A 25,661-nucleotide genomic window follows, 5' to 3' on the forward strand; every position below is an offset into this window, starting at 1 on the left:
GCACTCACTGATAAGTGGATCTTAGCCCAGAAACCTAGAATACCCAAGATACAACTTCCAAAACACAAGAAAATCAAGAAGGAAGACCAACTCGTTGATACTTCATTCCTTCCTAGAATAGGGAATAAAATATCCATGGAAGGAGTTGCAGAGACAAAGTTTAGAGCTAAGAAGAAAGGATGGACCATCCAGAGACTGCCCCACCCGGGGGTCCGTCCCATAATCAGCCACCAAATGCAGACACTATTGTATATGCCAGCAAGATTTTGCTGACAGGACCCTGATATAGCTGTCTCCTGTGAGACTATGCCTGTGCCTGGCAAATACAGAAGTGGATGCTCACAGTCAGCTTTTGGATGGAATACAAGGTCCCCAATGGAGGAGCTAGAGAAAGTACCCAAGGAGCTGAAGGGGTCTGCAACCCTATAGGAGGAACAACAATATGAACTAACCAGTATCCCCGGAGCTCCTGTCTCTAGCTGCATATGTATCAGAAGATGGCCTAGTCGGCCATCATTGGGAAGAGAGGCCCATTGGTCTTGCAAACTTTATATGCCTCAGTACAGGGGAAAGCCAGGGCCAAGAAGTGGGAGTGGGTGGGTAGGGGAGCAGGGTGTGGGGAGGGTATAGGGGACTTTTGATATAGCATTTGAAATGTAAATGAAGAAAATATCCAATAAAAAACATTTTAACTTGTTGATGGTGGTGGTGCTGGTGATGATGATGTAGGTTACCACTCTAGAGGTGATGGGGCCTGGGAGAGTAGAGCCTAAAAATAAGGTGGACTAAAGTCTTATAAAATAGCCAACTTTATTCATAGCATCAAACAATATATACTCTGAGTATTAAGAAGAGTCACATGAATAAAGTGTCTAATCACAAGGGCAAGGTGTACAAGATGGGCAAGCAGCATGTGGCAAAATCATGCTTTTCCATCGAGGCAGATAAACAATAGCCCGTGGTAATGAATAATCTGAAGTGTACTCACTCCTATCAGATACACCTGGGAGGAACAAAACTCACATTCCAAGAACAATTCTTGTTGTGAATAAACTGAAGCCACAAAACTCTGGTCTTGTCTTCTTGGAGTGCTCTCACAAGCACTCGGAATTCTGACATGACTCCATTCTTGGACTGTGTTACAACTATTTCCATCATCGTCGTCATCATTGTCATCATCATCATGATGAGCATTCCAGGGCATGTATACCACATATCACAACATATATGGATCAGAGGAAACTTTTGGAAACTGGTTCTTCTTTCTCTCATGGGTTCCAGGGCGAGAACTGACCTCACCTGGCTTGGCAGGAAGAACCTTTATCCACTGAATCATCCGGCCAACCCTAAACTAGTTAGTTCTCGATCTTCAAGAGTTCCAAAGGATACATTTTCCCCTTTAACTTTGATGTATGTTTTCTTTTGTTATTTCTGTAATTATCTTAATGGCACTGATTTTATGTTTGGTCAGACGTGTGTTTATCCCACCCCTTGCCCCAAGTAGACTGCAAACCCACTAAAGTCAATTTCCATTGAATCCCTGTAGTAATCAGATAACATTGTGGAATCTTTTTCTATATTTCAATGCCGGGTTCCTAGGACCCTCCAGCTTTCACTAACTGTAAAGAAAAAGAAAAAAAGTTTGAATAACCAACAGAGACATATGAAAGTACTCTACAAATATACCATCATTGCTACCATTTAAAGAAATCTAAAGGACATTTTAAGGAAGATACGTAATGGAAAAATTTAGTTTGAGGACTAGTACTTTAAATAATTTCTTAGAAGTTGTGGGAAAAAATAAAAATACATTGCAGCCATTTTCTTTCCATATGTAAAAATTTTCCCTGTACTGGGAAGATAGTTCAACAGGTAAAGTCACTTGTTTTTAAGCCTGATGATTTGAGTTCTATCCTCTATCCACATGGTAGGAGAGAACTGAGTCCTCTGGGTTGTACTTTGACCATAATCCTTCTACCATGGCATGTGCTTGTACATGGGCACACATACATATAAATAAGTGTGAATTTTTTCATTCTGATGAAAATGACTCAGAGCTAATGTACAATATTCAGCTATTGATATATTATTAAGTGGTTAAGCTGTTTTATACACAGACACACAGACAGACAGACAGACATACACACACACACACACTATTTTTCAGTGGTAGGAGAAGGACACAGGACCTCATACATGCTAGGCAGGTGCTCTACTACTGATCTGAGCTGAACCTGTAATCTATCCAGTTCCTCTTTCATTGATGTCTGACTCTCTGTGGAATTCCTAACATATGCAGCCTATTCAAAACCTGCCACCAAGAGACCTCCATCAAAGACTGCTTTTTCTCCCACTGAAACCTACAAAAATCAATATTCACTATTTTTCTCAGTGTCTGCTATGTAAAAACATGAACCAAGATATGCCATTTTCTTAAAACATGTCTGAAACATAATCGTATTTTAACATTTGTACCCAAAGAAGAATAGCAAATATTGTAATGTTTCATCATATCTTAGGCTGTGGTTATGGATTTATCTTGATTTTTTTTCATTTACTTGCTTTGGAGGGAGTAGCGGTGGACTTTCCAGACCAAGTCACAGGATGTATCCCAGGATGGCCTTAAGTTCACTAGAGTTCAGGGTCTCCTTCGATTCACGGTGAACCCATCTCAGTCTCCTGATAAGTGGCTTTCCTACTTCACAAAACAAGACAAGAAGCTGAAAGAGGGAGGCCTCAGATAGTTGGAAATCTCATTTTTCTTTACACAAAAATTTAAATTGAAAAGTTTAAGTGATGATACTTGAATTTATTGTTATTTAGTGGTGTTGTATTTTAAAACAGTGTCTAACGTTGTAGACCAAGCCTTGATCCCTGTTTTAGCCTCTCTGGAACAACTGGGATTATTCATTGTGCACCGCTTGGCCCTTTAAGGTTTTTTGTTTTTTGTTTTGTTTTGTTTTGTTTTTTGTTTTTGAAGCATCCTTCTTCTTGCCCATAGTAGACTTGCTTATAAGGAGTCACACCTGTGAAGCAGGGCCTTTTCAATTACACAGCGTTCCCCAGGCCTCAAAGGCCTCTCAGAGTCATTGTGTGAGTTTGACCCATACTCTCCTCCTGCTCAGTAGTATCCATGTTTTTTACAAAAGAGTTAGCAAATGCCCCTAAGTGTTTAAATTACTCACCTAGAAAGGGTCTAGTGACTAGCCTCTAAGGGGCAAATTTGACCTGGTCTCTGCTTTGCACCTCGATGCAATATGCTATCCAAAGCAGCTATACTTGCTGCAGATTAAGAAGGCTACTTCAGATAGAACATGAATCGTAAAGATATTCATCCTAAAGGAAAAAAAAATAACTCATGTCATCATCTGTAGTATATGAATATTACATTTCCTTATCTGTTTCAATTTAAAATGACTTCCTTGTTCATGTAATTGACTGGCAAATCCTTTGTTTACTTTACCCAATCTCAAGAACCAAGTAAGAAGTATTAATAATGCCTAGGTTGTCATTTAACATTTTTTATGAAATTCGAGAATTTCAGCAAAGGGTAATTTAGGAAGGCATGTATGTAGAACTTTGCATTTTAATTAAGAAGACTCGGAATGAAATGAGCCAGTGACAGTAACAGATGACTGCTTCTAAAAGCTGTATTACTATTTGATGTGTGTTCAGGATTTTCTTGTGGATAATAAGTTGTAAGACTTGTTTCAAGAACAGTGACAGTCCTAAAACAATTAGAGAAGACAAAGCTGCTCTTTTAAAATTATCTGCTCATAAATAAAACTGGGTTGTGAATTATTTCCAGAAAAGCAATTGACAAAGTATAAGTACATCACTCTAAAAACTAAAGCTGTCTCAATTTTTTGAATGCTCAAACCAAACCTCTCCTCTTCCTCAATGATGATTTCCTCTGACAAATAAATACTCACAAAGTATAAAATATAGACTTTGTGTACTTCCTAAGGCCAACACATACTGTTTACACTGAAATTTAATATTTCTCATCTCAAATACACTAAATAAGAACATAATTTAAAAGTAATTCTCTCTTGTAGCAGGCTGCTCATTAATCATTCTTTAGATAATTCTGGCACTGTGAATTTTCAGTTAGGAAGAAAAAAAACCTTATGATTTCTGGATTGATCAGAAGATCTGAGCACATTTGTGGAGAAAACAGTCAATTGTGTTAAAGCAGAATTGTCTGTAACCCCAATTGTGAAGCCAAGAAGGAAAAAATAATCAACTTTTCCCCATTTTCACTGATAATTCTTCTTCACTGGGTAGATCAAAGGGTTAATTTGTGATTTGAGAAAAGACTATGACTTCCCCTATTTTTTTCTAAAGTGTGGTTGTGTGTGGGAGGAAGGTAGAGCGGCCCCAGAATGAATTCACTAATTGGGGTTTTCACCTGCTGTGCGTCTAATCGAATACAAAACCTTATTTGTAGCTGAAGAGGAAGAGAGATTATGCAGAGTGTCAGAATTTCTGCCTAGTTTTGAAATTCCTGTTATTTGGCACAATCCGGTTGGGAAAGGCAGACAAAATAGTTACAGCTCTGAGCTGTTAAGGTGGACCAGGAATTTTGCAGCAGATGTAGTTGCACCACCTTAACCCGTTCTCCATTTTTAGCACGAGGTGGTGTAGTTCATAGGAGCCTGGTAGTGCTATATAGCTGGCAGGCTAATAGGCTTGCTGAATTCTTTCCCACTAAGCGACTACCGGCCTGTGAGGTTAATGAAGTGTGCCTTTATTTTAGTGAAGATGCTAAACTTCACATCTTTTTAGATGTTCAGCTTGATATAGGTGGCTCTGTGAAGCTTTAAGAAATCGTATTAAATGAAAACTGCATGCAATTGAAGGAGAGTTCGACTTTATCTGGAACCTGTCTGGTGAAATCTCTGGTGTAGTTGGCAGCTGTCTCAGAAAACTTTTCCTGGCCTGGCTTATCCTGCTTCCCTGCAAAAGAAGAGCATGGCAAAAATAAGCTTTGGTGGGAGTTTGATGTGCTCTGGGTCTGAAAGCTCTGCTTTCAGACTTGGTTGTTGATGGTTTAACAATGATCTAGAGGCATTATTATATGTATTTTAATTAGTATGCCATCACATTTGCCCTAAGTGGCAGTGATTCACAGTTATGGTAAGCATTTGTTAGAAGTCTGATTCATGGTCCATGGCTAGAGCTCTCACTATGCAAAGAGAAGCATACAGATATTATATGCTTACTGGGTATCCAGGTGCATATTTACTATAAAATATGCAATCCTTTTTTGAAGTGACAACTATTCTCTGAATGAGTTTTTACAAAGTGGTACAGGTTATATTTAACATTGGCTACAGTAAATAAAACAATTCATATAGAGTCTCTTAGAGCTAGAGAAAAGACGGATCCTAGCTAATGGTGATGTTCCTTAAGGCCACTCCTATACACACATACACTACCACCACCACCACCATTCCCCACCTCCACTCAAATGTCCAATAAATCTATTCCTTGTCATTTTCTTATTCTATTCTGCAGTTTTATACTGCTAATTTTGGAGTAACACTGAAAATCACAAGTAGCCTAGAAAGATTTAAAAAACAAACAAACAAACAAAGGATGTACTTGAAGAAGATTAGAGCAGCCTGGCTTCTGTGCTTGGTCCTTCATACTCTCCATAAAATGGGTATATCCAAGCCTAACAGTCCTACAATACTGCCATTTTGCCATTTCTTCACCCACACCCCTCCCCTGCCTCCTGGCCCTGCTCTCTCCACCCCCTCCCCACTTACTCACCATTTCTAATCTGTAACTCTTGTTTTTTATTGGATATTTTCTTTATTTACATTTCAAATGTGAAAACACTTTTCTGGTTTTCTCACCTCCTGAAAAGCCCCACCCCATCCCTCCTCCCCCTGCTTCTTTGAGGGTATTCCCCCACCCAGCTACCCACTCCCACCTCCCCCACCTCCCCCACTCTTGATTCCTCTACATTGGGGCATCTCTCCAGCCTTCATAGGACCAAGGACCTTTCCTCCCATTGATGCCTGACAAGGCTATCCTCTGCTACATATGCAGCTGGAACCATGTGTACTCCTTGGTTGATGGCTTAGTCCCTGGGAGCTCTGGGGGATCTGGTTGGTTGATATTGTTGTTCTTCCTATGGGGTTGCAAACCCCTTCAAGTCCTTCAGTCCTTTCTCTAGCTCCTCTATTAGGGACCCCACACTCAGTCCAATTACTGTCTGTGAGCAGCCGCCTCTGTATTTGTAAGGCTCTGGCAGGGCCTTTCAGGAGACAACCATACCAGGCTCCTTTCAGCATTCACTGGTTACTCTAGTCCAAACTACTATCCTTCTAGCTCCGGATTAAGAGGACCAACAGCTGCCTCCTAGGCACCTTCAGTGTTTACACCACGAAACTATCTTTACCTTGTCACATTCAACATTTTAGTCATCATTTGTCCTCTTACCCTTTATCCTTTTGTGACATTTCTTGCTTTGTAAATGTTAATCATTCAGTTCAGAAATCCACCCTGGGATTATAGTCCTGTGGTCATTTGAAAGAGAATGTCCCCATAGGCTCATATATTTGAATGCTTAGTTATTAGGGAGTGGCTCTATTTGAGAAGGAATAGAACAATTAGGACGGGCGGTCTTGTTGGAAAAAATTTGTCCCTAGGCTTGGGCTTTGAGGTTTCAAAAGCCAGAGTCTGGACCAGCAGATTAGGATGTAGCTCTCACAGACTTCTCCAGCACATTTCTGCCTGTGTTCCAACATGCCCGTCTGCTTCTGCCATGCTGATAATGGACTAAACTTCTGAAACAGTAAAAAAGGCCCCCATGAAATAGTTTCTGTGATAAAAGTTACCTTGGTTGTATCTCTTCACAGCAATAGAACACAGGGAAGGCTTTATCCTTGGTTGTAGGCTAGATTCTCCTGGAGAGCCTGGCAAATCCCAATGCCATGGACCAATTCAATTAGAAAATAAGAATATGTGCATTGGGTGCAGGGTGTGGGATGATAGAACATTGTAACATTCCCCATTTGATGCTAGTGAACTTAGGACCAGCATCTTCCTTCTTTGCTGTCAATGTATACATCTAATTCGTCAGGGATCCCTTAATGTCTACTCTATATTACCATTTCTTACTTCTGCCACTATCATTGTTCAGACCCTTGTTATATTGCAGTAAGCTTGCACTGGCTACTCTATTCCCAGGCTGTCTTCTGATCCAGCCATCACCCCATTTACTCTAGAGACTTTTCTAAAGACAAATCTGATAAAGCCATATTTGTAGCTATAATTCATTTTTCTGAAGGTCCCACACACCTTTCAGGTATCAACACAGATGAACTCTAGGTTTTCACAGTAGTCCTTTCTTGTTTTTTTCTATAACCTCTGTGTTGACATTCCCTCCTGAAGGCAAATAGACCACCAAAGCTGTTCAAAAGAAAAAAAGGTTTTGTTTTTTGGGCACCTATTCATATTATCATTTTGATGTGATTTCTTGTGGGCCTAATAGGAGCTTTATACAAATACTTGTCCAGTGACTGTTTAGTCTGCTTTTCCACCCCAAGGAGTATAACTGGGTTTGCTGTCTTCCTGCTGTCCCCTTTCAGTGTCTAATCTATATTGCTCTAGAAGGTGGCTTAAGTTGGAAAGGACTCTTTTTGGTCAGTATTCAAGGAGACACTTGAATAGTGGAACTTGAAGACAGTATGAGGAAAAATATCTATTTCAAAGATTTGGCGAAGGAAGGTGCAAAACCAGGAACAGCAAAACTGCAAAAATGTACAAAGGGAAAGGAATGGTCTGGGGGTACCCGCAGAGTGCTGGGCCTGAAGGGAAAGATTGTAAGGCTTGTGACCACAAGTCAAAGAACTGAGGTCCAGCCAGGCCTGGGGTCAGCAGGAGGGAGCTTGAGAAATAAATACCTAGCTATCACTTGCTTTCTTCCTTTTCATCTTCTTCCATAGACCTTTCTTTCATCACTGCCTCCCATTGGTTGAAAGTGAAAGAAAATCAAAGGGCAAGAAAGCCTGATTCTACAGAAGTTCAGCATCCTAGGGGTGCAGAACAGACTGGAGCTCACTCAATAGGCATGGGAAGGAGAAAGGAGGGCGCCAGGCAGCCCAGTCTCTTAGGGTAGAGAACTAGTTTTTCCGAAGGTGCTAGCAAAGTTTAAGTGATTCAAAGACTAATGTTTTAGCTACAGGAAAGTTCAGCAAATCACCTTCTTGACCCCTTCATGTGTCATTCCATTTTCACTGCTATTTCTACCAACTTGCTTCCCCTTTGCTCCCATCTATCAATAAGCTTGCTTTGAGCACGCTAAAGAAAACAGACTTTAAAAAAAAATGAGGCTCTCTCTGTGATAGTGCAGCAGAGTAGCTAAATGTACAACTTGTAGAAACAAGTCCCAGCTCTTTTTTTGTTTGTTTGTTCATTTGTTTGTTTTTTTCGAGCCAGGGTTTCTCTGTATAGCCCTGGCTGTCCTGGAACTCCCTTTGTAGACCAGGCTGGCCTCGAACTCAGAAATCCACCTGCCTCTGCCTCCCCAGTGCTAGGATTAAAGGTGTGTGCCACCACGCCTGGCTAGTTCCAGCTCTTAAGCCACCATGTTCTAGTTATGAAGGTGGGACAGAGAGCTTGCCCAAGGTAGGGTCTGCAGTCCAGTTTTCCAGATCTGTTCCTGGTCTGTGGTTCCAAGGAAAACAGAACAACAGCAATAATCGGGATAAAAATGGATGAAAGTTGTGACACAGATTAGTGCATTTTATAGGTGCCATTCCCTGCACCACTTCAAATCAAGAATAGTATGAAATAGCTACTATAAATAAACAGTATAGATGATATCACTAATGAAGGTAAGGCAACTCTGGGCTTTTAGAAGTGATATTCCCTTACTAAGCAAAAGTCTTAATATGGCTGAAATCAACAATAAAGTAGTCAGTGTGATACCCACGTCATCCCTTAATACTTTCAGTATTTTCTAAAATAATACCAAGATTTTGGAACAACTGTTTAAGTGCCTATAACTCCAGTCTAAAAAAGAACTTACTGCTATATTTTTGAGGATTGCCATCTGTCAAATTAAAAAAAAAAAAAGTCTGAATAGCGATTCTATGTTTTCCACTCTTTGTCTTTTCCCTGACAAATCATTCTTAGGAGTTCTCTAATTGGGCAGTGGGAAAATAGACTCCTGCATTTATAGTTCAGAGAAACAGAAGTCCCGAATCTTGAGCAGTTCACTTAACTGCAAAACTCTCAACCAACCGACAGAAAACAAAGAGAAGCGAATGATAGCCAACCTCAGCACACAGGCCTTGCGGATCCTCACTCAATTGATTTCTAATAGTTACAAGTGTCCACGCTGTGAGGGCTGTACCTTCTCCTTGAAGTAAACAATATTTAAGTGATGTCCAGCATCGGTGCGATGATTACTCTAACTGATTTACTTTAGAAGCACTGCTTTCTCATCAAAGGCCACTAATGCCTGCACTCTAGAGAGAGGCAGACTTGGAATCTACTTTTAGGCCTACGGACATCCTCGCCCAAAAATAAGTCTGAGTGTGTCCTCCTTAGACCGCACTAGCAGCTGCCTCTTCAGCTCACTAGCTCAGAACTGCTAAAGCATTACAAGCACCAGACTGAGTCGCTGAAGAGAAATGCCAAAAAATGACATCTTTGCTTTAAAATAGCAACGCAAGGCTTACCTACAGGCACATATCTTTAGTGGTAACGTTTGCATTTTTATTTGGTTTGTCAAAAGTAATGAAGAAGCCGCCAAGTCCCCTTTTACTTTCTCCATTTCTGCCTCTTTGTTGTGCCGTACCATACCAATAAATGGAAATTGATGTTTGCAGGTCCTTTAGGCTTAAACAATCTAAGCAATAAATGTAGAGGGGAGAAAAGATGATATTTAAAAACATAAAAGGAAAACACGTAAAACGTAGACTTAAGGGGATGAACCCTCCAGAAGAGATTGAAAGATAAAAAAGAAAAAGACTAGCTCCTTGGATTCTAATCTATGAAGTAGAGAGTGTGGGCAATTCTTGTGCTAATAGAGTTTTCCTTTCAACGGGAATATCTCCAAGTTCAAAACAGTTGCATTTAGTAGAATTCTACCTTCCTATGACAGCTTCTGATATGAGTCACGCTAGGCCCTCAAGGCCTACTTACTTTTCAAATCCAGTGCTATACTGGAAAGAGAGATCCTTCCAGATTTTTTCTAACACTTCAAGATAAAAACACCAGTGCTGCTAGGCTCTGAGTCTTTATCTGCGCCTCTCCAACTTTAATGTGTTCAGGTTTTGATTTGGTACATTCAGGTTGAGGCTCTTGGGGGTGCGTGGGGGGGACTTTCTAAGAAGTCTTCTGGTGATGGTGAAACTGTTAGTTCTAGGACATTTTAAGAATCAGTGCTATAATATCAAAGGTTGTTTCTTAAGAATCCAGGGTAGCCGGGTATTGTGGTGTACACCTTTAATCCTAGCAATGGGGAGGAAGAAACAGGTGGATATCTGTGAGTTCAAGACCAGCCTGGTCTGATCTACTTAGTGAGTTCTAGGACAGTCAGAGCTATGTGAGAGACCCTGTCTCAAAAAATAAATAAATAAAGATTCATAGACTCAGGATAAGTTTGATTTTTTTTCCTGTCCTACTTCTTTAATTTTCAGTTGAGGAAGACAAGGGTGTAGAAGGGAGGTGAATACTTCTCATGTGATTATTTTTTCCTTTCATTTTCTAAAAAGAAAACGCCAAGCCCACACACTAATTATCTACGATGAGGTCATTTGCACCTAGGTCATTTATTTAGGCAACAAGTAGCCTTGCCAGAAGATTTTTAAGGGGATGTTGGCAAGAGGGGATGTGGCTTCCAGGTTCTTGGGTCTAGCTTCAACTCCTTTCGATCTTTCTTTATGTCACCACCCACCCCCCATTTCTGTTCTGCTTTGAAAGGGCTCACTGCCCTGTCCCTGGCTATCCAGGTTCCCAGGTCCTTAGGTGGGGGAGGAGCCCTTCCCAGCCCCGCCCCGTCTGCACGCAGCTCCCCCTCCCTGTCCCGCCCGCCCGCCAGCCCGCCAGCCAGCGGCGGCTCCTCCGCAGTGCTTTCGGCTGCGAGCCTGGGCGGCGGCGCTTGACTTTCGGGGAGCCCCGTGGCTTGGGCAAGCTTACTCCTCCGCTCTAAGCGTCCGCCCCTCACTGCCTGTGAAACCCTTACAACCATGAGGGAACACCTCAAAGGGTAAGTGGATCGCAGCCCTGGACCCCCTCTTATCCCCGCAATTCGTGCACTTGTGGCACGAGCAGCTGCCAGGGGAAGGCAAAACTTGGACCAGAAGCAGTGCTAGCTGGTGGCGGCTGGTATCAGCTAGACCGGGGCTTCCGGGCAGGTCTCCCCGCCTGTCCTGGGAGCCTCTGCAGGTGCGTCCCTGGGGCTTCCACCCCGGCGCCAGTGCTTGCCAGCCAGCTCCTTCCTGGCTGCTGGGACGGCTCGGAGAGCTAAAGCGGATTTCTCGCTTTGCCCAGAGAGGGACAGCTGGTTTCCTCCTGCGGGGATCGGGCCCGGGGAGCTTTTTGCTCCTTTGTGGGGCTCCCAGTTTGGACAGGAACCAGGCGGACTGTTCCCCGAAACCGTCATTGGACCTGGCAGGAAAAAGGGGCGCACGCACGCGGTTCTACCTTGCATTGCACTGCTAAGTGCCAAAAGGTCAACTTTCTGCCTGATTTCTTCCGAGGATTCCAACTGACATTTCCCTCCCTGTGTTTTCTCCTGTGCTTATTCCATGCTGCAGGACTTGGAGAAATAGAGAAAACACGGGCAATTAAAGCCTAGAAAGTCAAGGAATTGACTGAGAAAAGAAAGGGGGGCTTAAGGGTTTGAGATTTTCTATGTACTGTTATTATTTGTAGTATTATTATTAATGTGCTTATTGGGTTTTTGAGGTTCAGTGTGGAGTCATTTCAGAGTGCGTTCTCTGTTCTCCGGGTGTCTGCTAAGTCCTTAAGCAAAGTTTGTGATTCTTAATCTGATCACAATGGAAAGGGCAAGACACTGCTTATCTCACTTAAATGTGAAGTTAAGTTTGAAACTTAAATTGAATGGGGTTAATTGTCCAAGGGAGCCATAGTATTAATTATAAAACACTTTAATCCCAAGTGTGTGTGTGTGTGGGGGGGGGATCCATCTTCTGGTTTAAGTCAAAGTAAAGTCTTTAAGTGAAATCAACATTCTTTCTTTAGCAAATGTTCTTCCTGGTTCCTGAGTTAACTCTCCCTGTCTGTCCTTGCCAACCCATCATTGTGTGTGTGTGTGTGTGTGTGTGTGTGTGTGTGTGTGTGTGCCTAGATAATTTTATTTCCTCGTTCCAAACCTGGGGAGGATACCCTTGCTCTTAAAGAAGTGAGAGGGGCAAAGGAAACAACATGGCTATATGAAAGGTTTCTGACCCTTGAGCAGTGTGGAATTGCTTTCAGTCGTCAGTGTTTGATCATGCATTGGACATGACCCTGAAATGAAATTGCCTTGGCCAAAGTTGAGGGTGGGTGGGAGGTAAGCCTTGAAAAACAAATAGAGCTGGGAGGACAAGTAACAGCTGGAACAGCCACCAAGGCCATCATCTTTGCCCCGAGTTCACCCAAACAGAATGAAATGTTAACTGTCTCTGAGAGCGAGACATGGGAACAAAAATCAGACTGCTGGGGCTTAGATTGACACATAGCCACTGAAGTCCCTTCCCCACAGTAGCAGAAACTTCTAAATCTGTTTTCCCATCCCCACCCTGCCAGTGTTCCAGCAGTACTAGCCAAGTTCAACAATTCAGCATGCAAATGCCAAGGCTCCTCTAGAAAGTGTCTGATCCCCAGATTAAATGGAAATCTGTATGTGTGTGTGTGAATGTGTTTGTTTGTGTGTGTGTGTGTATGTGTGTGTTCCAGATCATATATGAAACTAGACCCTAATCCCAAGTAAAACGCCAGAGAAGGCTACTTTTTTTTTTAATATTGGTGCATAGTGATTAGTTCAGCCCTGGGAAATAGTGGAAAGAATATATATTTTCAGTACCAAATAACAGTGGTTGCAAAAGAAATCTTCCTTTAATTAGGCAACTGCCATTTCCTCAGTGAATGCTTTAGATATTTGCTACTTTTATGTGCCTAATGTTTGTTTTTAAGAAACTACAAAAGCAATTCCAATAAGTCTGATTATTCTAGCACTGACAGCAGGAACAGCTCTGAGGCAGTTATAATAACCTTGCACACTACTTGAAACTAAAAAAGGTGAAAAGAAATTTAAATTCTGCGGTAGGAAATTAGGTCAACCCCATGCTCAGTATAGTAATGCTTTCATTTCTGATTATTGACAAGTAGGTGTTGTCAGGATCTTTGTCACAGCCAGTGATTTACTATTTTAATTTATATCATGGTAACAAATAACAAGAAAAGAGAGATTATTTGTGGTTTGCACACATAAAGGAGCGGGGTGGACCTCAGTTAGAAGATTACTCAGAGAGGTATAGCTGATGCCAGCCTTTGGAATCTGCGGGGCCTGAATCAATAGCATGTTTAAAAGATTTGAAGGTTTTTCAGGAATGTCTGTGGAGTCAGTGTTAATGTATGTAAAGACTTGTGGTCTATATTGAACATCATTGTTCTCAGGAAGGCTGAACAAAGATGTACCCAGAACTATGTAGAAAGTGTGTTTCCTGATGTGTAAAGTGCACACCCTGTTTTTCTGTAGTAGCTGTACATATTCAAGTAGGTGAAAATTTTCAGTTTTTTTTTTTTTCTTTTTGGAGACAGTCACAGAGTAACAAATGCGATTGTAAAATCCAAACTGATCACGTCTCTCTCCCCTCCAATCAGTGTGCCCTTCAAGAGAGAATATAGATAGCTGTGAGCTAGGTACATTTGTGCTTCTCACTGTCTTCCTGCCTTTTGAGAGAAGAGGTTTAGTGTGCTTCTGTGGGGCTTTCATTTCACTCCAGGTACAAAATTCCCACATGGAGTGAAGTGGACTATTTGGTCCTTATCCTCCAATTTGATGTTCATTCGACTGTGTTGCCAAGCATCTTAGTGTTAAATGATGAAAAGATGATCTTTCTGATTTCGAGAATCAGGCACACCCTTTATTCTTCTCTTCTTTCCAATTCCTTCTGTTAGTGCTGCTTTGCAGGGAAGTGAAGCTAAGACTGCTAAGATGAAATCTAAGTCTGCTTTTCTGGCTACTTTGTATTGCTTGAAAGGGAAAGGGAAAGGTGTGTGTGTGTGTGTGTGTGTGTGTGTGTGTGTGTGTGTGTGTGTGTAAGAGGATGAAGATAAAAGAAGGTTGATTCAGGGAATTATTTGAGTAGTTCTTTTACCCATTTTATTCAAATACCCTCGAATCCTAGATAATTGGGAGAATAACCCATATCAAACAAATCAGGGAAAAGGGTGCAATGGGGGCTAGCAGTTTCTTCTGTTATCTCACAGTGGAAATGCCGATTTGTTGAGGACCGATGAATTAAAATATATTTCCAATACCTATGTCATAATTTTTAATCTGCTCAATAACTGCTATTAAAAGGCAAGAAATGTCAGTATGTTGATAAACACGAGCTTTCTCTCTGTGTTCTGTTATGTCTTTTGGACATGGGGCATCAAGTTCCTGGTGGCTTTCTGTGGAATTCTGCTGGAAATTGTATGCACATTTCTCATTCCTTTTAGAATTCCATTTTAAGTTTATTTCATTGCTCTGATTCTCTTATTTGAATCAGTTTCAGATGGATGCTTTTCAGAGTGGTTGTGTGTCCCTGCTGCTTGGCCAGGTTTATCAGCTTAGCCAAACAGTTTCCTGCAGATCCATTAAGATGTTATAGTCGATGCAATGTCCTGGAGATAGGATGTTGCTATTGAACTGTGTGTCTAGTAAGGGTCATATGGGTGGACATGTCCATCTTTTCCCTTTTTCTCTTGCTGGTGCTCACATCTAGATGGGCTTTGGAAAGGGAGGAAGCTGGAATTCAGGACGAAGCCCTTGTCTATGGAACTGGAAGGCACAGTCACTTTTTGAGCTACAAATCACTCAATAACAAGCACCACTTTTTCCATGAAGCTGCAAGCTGCAGCCTCCTTTTACTGTGCATATAAAGTACCAGTCCCACCCACCCCTTCTCTACATTATAAACCAGCTTGGTCATGGTCTTTCCCAAACCTTCCTAAAGTGGCTGCTGTCGCTTTCTCTTCTTACTCCCCATGACTTCCACATCATTCTGTGATAGTTGCTCAGCTGATGACCCTGATTGACACTCTTCAAATGTGAATTTTTCTCTGCAGAAAAGCAAAACAGAAATGAACAAATTTGGAAGGGAGTGAGACAGCCATTTACAAGTGAACATTTTCTTGCAAACTGATTTCAGTAGCCTTCCCAGCTCAATTACTGAGCTGTAAATATCACAGGGAGGATGGTCTTTAAGGTGGTGCCGTTTTGCCAATTTTCATATGTCTCTGATATTTGTGATTATATTTATCAAACTCCTTGAAATGTTTCACCCTTTTGACTTCTTTTTAACCAAATACATGGTGAGTATAGTTTTTGCTCTTTGGGAAGTATCATACTTAAGCTTCCACGTCTATATTATAATGGATGGTAACTTGGGGATCACATGATAGCAAAATGACTATGAATTCAGATGCATCAGTTCTCAATGTCACTTGATCTTTTGTCGTTTTACCAGGTGAGTACACTTGCATCAAATTACACTACCTCTGGGCTGTAAAGACCTAAAATTTAGAACCTATGCTGAGTCCATTTGACATTATTGCTTCCCCAAGTTCCTCTTTTTTGTGTGGGGGGCCTCTGTACTTTCTGGTCTCATTGACATGCCCATATTTAAGCTCTTTCTCCCCTCCCAGGTCCCCACATTTCCCATTAAAAGATTATAAGTAGGTTCAGCATATGAATGCTGAAATATTGTTCCAAGCTGCATTTTATTCTATAAAAGCTCTCCATGTAATCTCTGAAAACAGGAAATATGATGCTATGGTGATTTAGGTAGATGGGCCAAAGTAAGGAAAAGTATATGTAGTTATCTCTCCTGGGTTTGTTCATGTGATTGAATGAGGAACAAAGGTGTTTTGTTCCTTTTGTGGCAGGAGTTAATAGCAGGCCACAACACTTTTAGAAATGGTAAAGTGTGAATATTTCATTCAGGTCTAAGGAAATGTATGAAGAAGTGGGGTGGTGTATAGAATAGTGAGTTTAAAAGACATTCTGACAATACTGGGAGGGAGAAAGATTATGGGATATATTAGTGGGGTTCTGGATATGCCTTAAGCTGCTCTCCAATATGAAATTTGGCTGTGGAAAAGAAAGGATAATGGAACACTGGCCAAGGAAACTCATGAGGAACTAGGTGATTTGTAATTATTGACCCGGCCGCTGAATGACAACTGTCATTTTCCTTTCTCGATGTTTCACTGTATAGAACTGAGGCAATCCTGACCTTTGATTACTGATTATAAAACAAGGTCAATGTCAATTTTGTCTAAAACAGTAGTGATTCAATGTGTGGGCATGAAAAAGAAACAAATTCAAGAACTAATCGTGTTAGTATTGCTTTTCCTTTGGAAAACAAAAGAGCCCTTTTAGCTTGCAAGATAGTCTGAACGACTCTATGTAAGTCCTTAGAAGTAGCAATGGGAAGTAAAATGATTTGTCTTTGCTGTTGATCACTGTAGGTTCTCAAGTCTGTCTTTATCTTTTGTGTTTTAGCCACGAGACCCAAACCACTTGTTGGGACCACCCCAAAATGACAGAGCTCTACCAGTCTTTAGGTAAGGACATGGCTATGTTTCCTTCAGGTTAAATGTCAGCTGACTTGAAGTCTGATTTGTAGTATGCCAGCCATTTGTTGTGTAAATATATCAGGAGACTGCTTCAAGGGTGAGCAGCTGCACTCGTCTCTTTACAGTTGACAGGCAGACAGTCTCATCTGAAAAAAAATAACTTGACAATTTCACTGTTTCTTGAAAATTTAGTATATCCAATGGTCTACATGGTTTTATTTGCCGCACCATAAAGAGAACTGTTCAAGTTTCTTTTGTTGATTTCTTCCTTGTGAAAGCCAAGGAATAACTTTTGCTAAGGCACAGATGTTGTGTAAAATGATTTTCTGCCCCTTTTCCAGTGCCTGGAATGTCAGTGATTTATCTGGTCACAAGTCTGATCACTTAGATGCTTTGTCTACATTGATTTGCGGGTGTTTATAGGAAAGCCGGACGGATTTTCATCCCTTCATAGTTTGGATTTTTTTAAAAAAGTTTTTGTATTACTATTTATTTTGCATGTATGGGTGTTTTTCCCTTAATATATCTCTGTACACCATGTTACTAGACCAGACCAGAAGGGGTCATCTGATCTTCTGAAACTGGAGTTACAGACATTTGTGAGCCACCTTGTGGGTGCTAGAAAATAAAAACAGCATCCTCTGCAAGAGCAGGCAGTGATGTTATATGCTAAACCATCTCTTTAGCCCTAATTTGGGTTGTTTTGGGGATTAATCTGAATTCTCTGATGTGGCTAGCTTTTTAGTTATTGTTTTACTTAAACAATCACACATTCTTTACTTTTATGTCTGAATTTATTTGAAATGATAAACTAATAATCCGTAAGGTATAAAGTTAATGTATACTGTGTACTGTGTATAGTGGTTGGTGCACACCTTTTATTCCAGCACTTGGAAGGCAGATAATCAGGTAACTGAGCTGGAGGCCAACCTGGTCTACACAGCATGTTCTAGGGTAGCTGAGGCAACAGTGAGACCTCTTGTCTTAGTAAACCAATCAAGCAAACAAATAGCCTACAAAGTACACAAATGAAGTGAATGTGATAGAGCCCATGGGAATCAAGAGGGTTTTTACACACGCAAACTCTGTATAGGAAATATGGAATTATATGTGTGTGGCAGGGGCGAATCACATCTATGAATTGTTTGCCATAACTCTCATTGGATGATGAACTGCAGATCTAGATGCATTAAGAAATACAAGATGACTCATTAGCTACAAAATAAAACAATAACACAACCTTTGAGAAAGGATTTTGCTGGGCTTGGTGAAGCACATCATTTAAGCCTAGCACTCGGAAGCAGGCAGATATCTCTGTATTAAAAGCCAGCCTAGTCTACATACTGAGTTCCAAGCCAGCCAGAAATAGTTAATGAGACCCAGTCTCAAAAAAAAGTTTTAAAAAAATTATAAGTGATAATAACTTTTTCCAGAAAGTCTGGAACATGCAAGTAGAAATCATGACAAGAAAAAAACGTCAGCTGTAATTCTACTAGCCAGACATATCCAAAACATTTCAAGTAATATTATGTCATTTCAATGTAGCTGTGTTTAGAAATTAAAAAAAAATACAATTAAGATCAGCTAATCTTTAAGCATTACATTTTCAGGCCCATAAATTATCTCAGCTTCTAATTTTGGAGTTTTTGTACTACATGTAGAAAGCCTGAATGTCACATGTAGTTTACACAGCACACTTATAACTCTACTCTAGTTACCATAATCTCTAGTTGTAAAATTGTAATTTACTTGAAAAAAAGTTATAGAATTAACTTATTAGCCTTTTTTTGTAAATACAAAGAACATTTTTTTTCTTTTTTTAAAAGATTTAATTATTTATTATATCTAAGTACACTGCAGCTGTCTTCAGACCCACCAGAAGAGGGTGTCAGATCTCGTTATGGATGTTTGTGAGCCACCATGTGGTTGCTGGGATTTGAACTCTGGACCTTTGGGAGCACAGTCAGTGCTCTTAACCGCTGAGCCATCTCACCATCCCACTTGTTAGCCTTTTAAGGTTTAAAAATCCAGATAAATTTTATAAAAACCAAGTCATGTATTAATTGCTTCTTAGAATTAGCAGTTAGAATTAGGCTAGTTAGTACCTTCAAAATTTCCTTTTAAAAAACAAGTTCATTAGACTGGACATGTGGCTTAGTGGTAGAACACTTCCATATTACCTCTGAAGCCTGTTGTTTGGACCCCATCAAACAAAAGATACACACATGCTTCTATATTTTTAAATGAGTGATTCACTGTTAAGAGTCTACTTCTTATGTAAAAGTAACATTGCGACCATATTTTCATGTGATTATATACTCTTTTCTGTCACTTTTATTCTGCAATGAGACATTACAAACATGATTGGCAAACTAATTATAGACTCACTATATAGATTTTTGTATAGATGTTTTCATTTTTATAAGAACCATATGCACATGTAATAATATTGTAGTGTTTTCTCAGTAGTTTGAATAGTTTTTATTTTATTTTATAATCTGGCATATAGCTTATAACCTTGGACTGATCATTCCACATTTGGAAGGCAATGGCATTTTATAGTTGCGGGGAATTTTACATCATATATATTGTAAAGTTTCTTTTATTAAATCAACTTTATTGAGGTGTGATTTGCATATAATAAAATGCAGCTATATAACTCTGTATTCTATTCTAAATCCCTGAGAAATTCTATTGCTTTCTAGCATACTAACAAACATCCTACAAATGAACTAAGAGTTGACGTTTATTTTTCAGCTTTCAGAGCTAGTATTTCCAAGGTCGTTTTATGATGGTGGTTGTTGTTGCAATAAAGTATTTCTTTGTCTGAATGGTTGCTCAACAAATCTTCTATTTATTGAGGGACTACAGGACTCTGTCCTACCCAAGTCGCATGCTAGCAATTTACCTCCCATGATGGGTGGTATTATTAACACATTTCTCAAAACATTGAATTGAGGTACATAGAGGCAATCATCAGGAGTGCACAAATGCTTGGAGTATATTAACAATTGACCAAGGTGGTAGTGAGTTGTGAGTTCCTTGTTGTCGTTGGTATTACTTCCTCAGTAAAGTCTGTACATGGTATATATATATATATATATATATATATATATATATATATGACATGTGTATTATTATACCTGATATAAATACATACACTTTACATTTATACATGACAATGAATTAATTACATAAATGACAGTTTTGAACAAACAATAGTGTTTCTGAAAATGATACATTAAATTCCTAGGCTGCAGGTTCTCCTTTACCCATGGAATGATCAGTTTCGTTTGTTATGCCTTCAGCTCTTGTGGTGTCTTATATAATTAATGGCAACATTGCTCTTACTCTTTTCATAGATTGTAATGTTCTGCCTTTGAATAGAAGGAGAGCACACTGAAACGAAATCTTTGATTTTTAACTTTTTATTTACTGGGTTTTATTTTTCCTTCTTCAAGAGACATCCCTTTAGTTCCAAGTTGTTGCTTTGAACTGGGTAAAATGTTTCAAAGTCTCCATTCATGAAAGGAAGAGTGGTTGTGTAGTCTGGTGTATCACGGTTTAGACCATGTCTATCTTTCTCTCCTGATAGAGCCTGAACATAGAGTGTGTCTAGGGTGACATACTGAGAATGCTAAAGGCCATCTTTACCCTCCCTGTACTCCCATTCCAAATATCTTCTAGTGTTACATGTTCCGAAATGCACCTAAACTTCTAAGGAAGTTTGCATTTTCTAATTTGTTCATAATCCCCAGCAACCTGTTCAACATGCACCTATGTTCTCTGTGTCACCATTAAAAGAGTTCAGGCATTTCCCTACTTTGGATGTAAGCAGCATGATAGCGGAAGTCAAATACATTTTGTAAGGGCTGGAAACTAGCACATGAGCATTCAACTATGAGAGGCAAAATATTACTTCAGATATTAGTATTAGACACCTCTAGTCAATAGACTTTAGGTATTTCCTTTTGTATTCTTTCCTCTTCATTCTCTTCAATGAACATGTTATTTACACAGTTAGCAAATATGTTTCAGCATTGATGTGTCCATCTCATTCTTTAGTGTCCCTGTAGCTATAATGCCTTAAGCAATGAAAATCCATAATAGAAAACCTGAAGCAGCTATGTATACACATATATACACACATGTTCAGTATAAACTTAGAAATCCCTTACATATTGGTAATTCATGTTTAAACACTCCAATTCTTACAAAATTAGTCAGGTAACTCTAAGCTCAAAAGGATTATATCATATATTTTAGTCTCTAAGTATATTCAGTCACACACATACAAAAGCAGGCTTAAACATTTTCGCAATAAAGGGATGCAGTGCAGCAGGAAAGTGCTTACCTAGCATGCCTGAGGAGCTGTATTCTACCCCCAGTGCATGCGTGTAGGTGCATTTTAGCACATATACACCACACACACACACACACACACACCCCCCACATACACATACACACACACCACACATACCACACACACATACTACACACACCACACACACACACATACACACACACACACCACACACACACACCACACACACACATACACACACACATACATACACACACATAACACACACACACACACACACACACATAAAGATAATCTTTTAAAAAGTAGTTATTTAAATGTTTACAGTAACTATTTGGTAGTCATTAGAACTTTGTAGTTCCAGAAAAATTTTATATAACATTAATAATTTTGTAAATACATACTTCTAGATTTTCACTAGGAAGAAATAAATAACAATTTGGCACTAGATATCTTTTATCTTTTTTTGTATTTCTTTATCTGTACCCACATTAATAATACAGTCATAGTAAAAGTATTAGTGTAGTCATTGAAATATAAAAGAGGAAAATGTCTTATCTGCTTCATTTTTTGAGATGGTATATTCATCCTGGTTCCTTATAAGTAGTTGTATGCTTCATCCATGAAGTGAATTTCATGTTTCTATCAGCATTTTTAGAAATGTAATAGGATGACTGTTATAAAGCTCTGTGTGACTCCCAAACGCATTTACAAATCAGTGGGAGTTCACTGGTAATATACTCGGCAGGTTATTTTGAAATATAATTTCACTGATTTATATGCAGTGCAATTAAATGATTAAAGAGCTGTCCTTTTCTCAAAGTTGGCGTTTCACTTAAGTTTATCATTGAAATTTTAAGAGCCGGGCAGTGGTGGTGCACACCTTTAATCCCAGCACTTGGGAGGCAGAGGCAGGTGGATCTCTGAGTTCGAGGCCAGCCTGGTCTACAAAGTGAGTTCCAGGATAGCCAGGACCACACAGAGAAACCCTGTCTCAAACAAAACAAAACAAAACAAAAAACCCCAAACAAACAAAAAAGAAATTTTAAATTTTAAGAAAGTATTTAAAAAGCTTCCTATTCCCCATAGTACGTCATTATAAATATTTTTATATGGTGGCACACCATAGGACTCTGGAGGCATAGACAGGCCGATTCCGGAGTTTGAGGCCAGCCCCGTCTACAGAGTGAGTTCCCGTCTACAGAGTGAGTTCCAAAAAGGCCAGGGTTACACAGAGAAACTTGTCTCTTAAAAAAATGTGTATCTCAGGGTCGTTTCAGCAAAATCTTGCTGGCATATGCAATAATGTCTGCGTTTGGTGGCTGATTATGAGATGGACCCCCAGGTGGGGCAGTCTCTGGATGGTCCATCCTTTCGTCTTAGCTCCAAACTTTGTCTCTGCAACTCCTTCCATGGATATTTTATTCCCTCTTCTAGGGAGGAATGAAATATCCACGTGTTGGTCTTCCTTCTTCTTGATTTTCTTGTGTTTTGGAAGTTGCATCTTGGGTATTCTAGGTTTCTGGGTATTCTAGGTTTCTGGGCTCACTTATCTCACTTATCAGTGAGTGCATATCAAGTGACTTCTTTTGTGATTGGGTCACCTCACTCAGGATGATATCCTCCAGATACATCCATTTGCCTAAGAATTTCATAAATTCATTGTTTTTAATAGCTGAGTAGTACTCTATTGTGTAAATATACCACATTTTCTGTATCCATTCCTCTGTTGAGTGACATCTAGGTCCCTGATATAATTGTCTCTTGTGAGACTATGCCAGTGCCTGGCAAATACAGAAGTGGATGCTCAAAGTCAGCTATTGGATGGAACACAGGGCCCCCTATGGAGGAGCTAGAGAAAATATCCAAGGAGCTGAAGGGGTCTGCAACCCTATAGGTGGAACAACAATATGAACTAATCAGTACCCCCGGAGCTCATATCTCTAGCTGCATATGTAGCAGAAGATGGCCTAGTTGGCCATCATTGGGAAGAGAGGCCCCTAGCTCTTGCAAACTTTATATGCCCCAGTACAGGTGAACGCCAGGGCCAAGAAGCAGGAGTGAGTGGGTAGGGGACAGGGCGGGGGGAGGGTATAGGGGACTTTTGGGATAGCATTTGAAATGTAAATGACGAAAATATCTGATAACAAAAAAATGTGTATCTTAGTCTACTTTATTTGTGGTACTTCATTTAAAAGTGAATCTTTATGTGTTCCTATATAGTTCCTTTCTAAATTAGTAGTTTTTTACATTAATGATACTATTGATTCTGCAGAATAATAGTATACACACAGAAGACTTGGATAAAAATACAATAGGCAAAGAGAAACACTTCAGAAAGTTAACTGATTATTCCATTTTAGTAAGATGTAGACAGGCTATGGATGTGTTCTGATAGGATTTTCCTTTACTTTTTTTTTACTTCACTGATGTCTTTGTAACTAAGAGTGCTTTTTTTTTCCCTCGCTTTCTTCAAGTTCTATAAGAGTCTAGCATGTCTTATCTGTGGTTCAGGTTTTGAAACCCATGATCCAGCATGCCATTCACTTGAATAAAAAAAAAGTTGTCAGTTTTTAAAACTTAGATTTCCAAGTGTTTTAGGAATTCTTATCCTTACCTTTATGTCCATTACCTCCAAGAAGCTTCAAGCTTTAAAACAAGGCTTCTAGTCTCACATTTAGTTTTTCTACTACCCTAATGCCTCAAACTAGAAAAGAAGTCTAGATCTAGATTCCATCTTGCCCATGCCCCAAGGCTGTTCTTTTACTTTTTCTTGGTTTTAGTTTCCCATACATAATGATAGGCAGGAATCTAAATATTTGTTTTCCCTCTTTTTTTTTTCTTTTGCTTTTTTAGAGACAGGGTTTCTCTGTGTAGCCCTGGCTGTCCTGGAACTCACTCTGTAGACCAGGCTGGCCTCGAACTCAGAAATTCCCTTGTCTCTGCCTCCCAAGTGCTGGGATTAAAGGCGTGCGCCACCACAACCAGCTTTGTTTTTCCTCTTAACTCCTGGCTTGGTCTTGTGGATACAGTTGTCCTACCCCCAACTCCAGTTACTTTGTCATCACTAGCTTAGAAGATAGAGACAATAGGATAATCATATTTATAATAATTATAATTAGATTTGTGTGGTACTATTTAGTGTACAAAAAGTCTTCAGAAATAACGTTGTTTCACCCGTATACATCTGTGAATTAGATGGTCTGGGTACTCTATCATTCTCAATTTCAGATCCCATGCCTTAGCAGCCCTTGAGTGTACTCCTGCTTTTGATTTAGAAAACAATTTTGTAACATCAGAGGATGGTATAACTGTTTCCTCTCTCTATTTGGATTTGGGCAAGCAGAAGCTCAAGGTGATGTGACATATTTGTAATGACATATGGATTAAAGAATCAAGTCTTGAACACATATTTTATGGCTTCTAGCTCACTGTTCTCAAAGGAATATCCATTATGCGTAGCATGATTTATAAAACTGCTTTGTCAGCATAATTAAGCTATGGAATCCTAAATGACACTCTTTATTTCATAGCTGACATAGTTAGCATAGGAGATTTACTCAGATTTGCAAAACAGAATATAGACGATATTACCATGCTCTTCTTTCCCTCTGCTATCCTGCTTAAAAAGAAAAGCAGAAAATTTACCAGCCTCTTCAGCAGTAATTGGGAACAATTGATTTTTTCCATTTGCAGACTAGAAATGTAACTTCAAAAATCAAAATTTATGGCATTTTAATGGGAAATTTTATTGGAGCATTTTTCTTGTTCAAATGACTTGCTTTAAAGCGTCTAATTGAGGAGTATACATAAACATAATTCTAATTTGCATTTCCCAAAGCTTGTATCCCAAGAAAAGTCACAAAGAATATTTCTTAGACTTTGACTCTTTTACAACTTAAAAGAACTACCAAATTTGACTTTTGTTGGTCCATGTAAGAGGAGCGTTAAGGTTACACCTGCAGCTGGGAGAAAGATGCTAGATGTGGACAATTTTATGTAGCTGGGTGTGCAGAAGATTCTTTTTTTTTTTTGCACATGGGAGAAAGGGCATTTAAAAATGTGTCTGCTCTTATTCAGACATTTCCAATATTTCTTTTCTTTTAAGGCACAAGTCTGATTACCTTTATGTCTCTGGGGAGCAGCAATTTTGCTGAAAAGAGATTCAGAACAGTCAGAACACTCACATAAAGTAGATATTGAGTTTTAAGGTCCATCCCCTCAATGGTGGTAATAAAATGACCTAAAAATACTCTGAAAGACTCTTATGACATAGGGAATGAATTGTTAGCTTATTTATGAATTGGTGATAGTCTGAGACAGTTTTTCTGAATTTGGTACTCTATAGTCTTGACTTGGATAATCCCAGGGAGTCCTTTTGCCCTAATAAAATGAGGCTTATGTAACTTGGAAAAATATTGTATATGAATGTGTGCTTGTATGCCTATCTGGGTAGGTACAAGTACTCATATAGATTTACATATTTGCATATTTGTACTGTGTTCATTTCAATGCAATT

At 39.6% G+C, this 25,661-nt stretch overlaps 1 protein-coding gene across 15 annotated transcripts in view; it reads left to right on the forward strand.

The window, feature by feature from the left end:
- Dmd (dystrophin, muscular dystrophy) overlaps positions 1-25,661 on the forward strand; it is a 2,390,387-nt gene that overhangs the window by 2,222,563 nt on the left and 142,163 nt on the right. For 10 of the 15 annotated variants that reach the window (XM_006527768.3, XM_017318377.1, XM_017318376.1 and 7 more), the window contains one exon: positions 16,745-16,806. In XM_006527768.3, coding sequence (XP_006527831.1) covers positions 16,745-16,806 — 62 coding nt within the window. Of the gene's footprint in view, positions 1-11,068; positions 11,234-16,744; positions 16,807-25,661 lie in introns of those variants that run through there. The other 5 variants (NM_001314036.1, NM_001314034.1, NM_001314037.1 and 2 more) reach the window with 1 other exon arrangement.

The sequence above is a fragment of the Mus musculus genome, chromosome X, assembly GCF_000001635.26.
Source record: "Mus musculus strain C57BL/6J chromosome X, GRCm38.p6 C57BL/6J".
Lineage (NCBI taxonomy): Eukaryota > Metazoa > Chordata > Mammalia > Rodentia > Muridae > Mus > Mus musculus.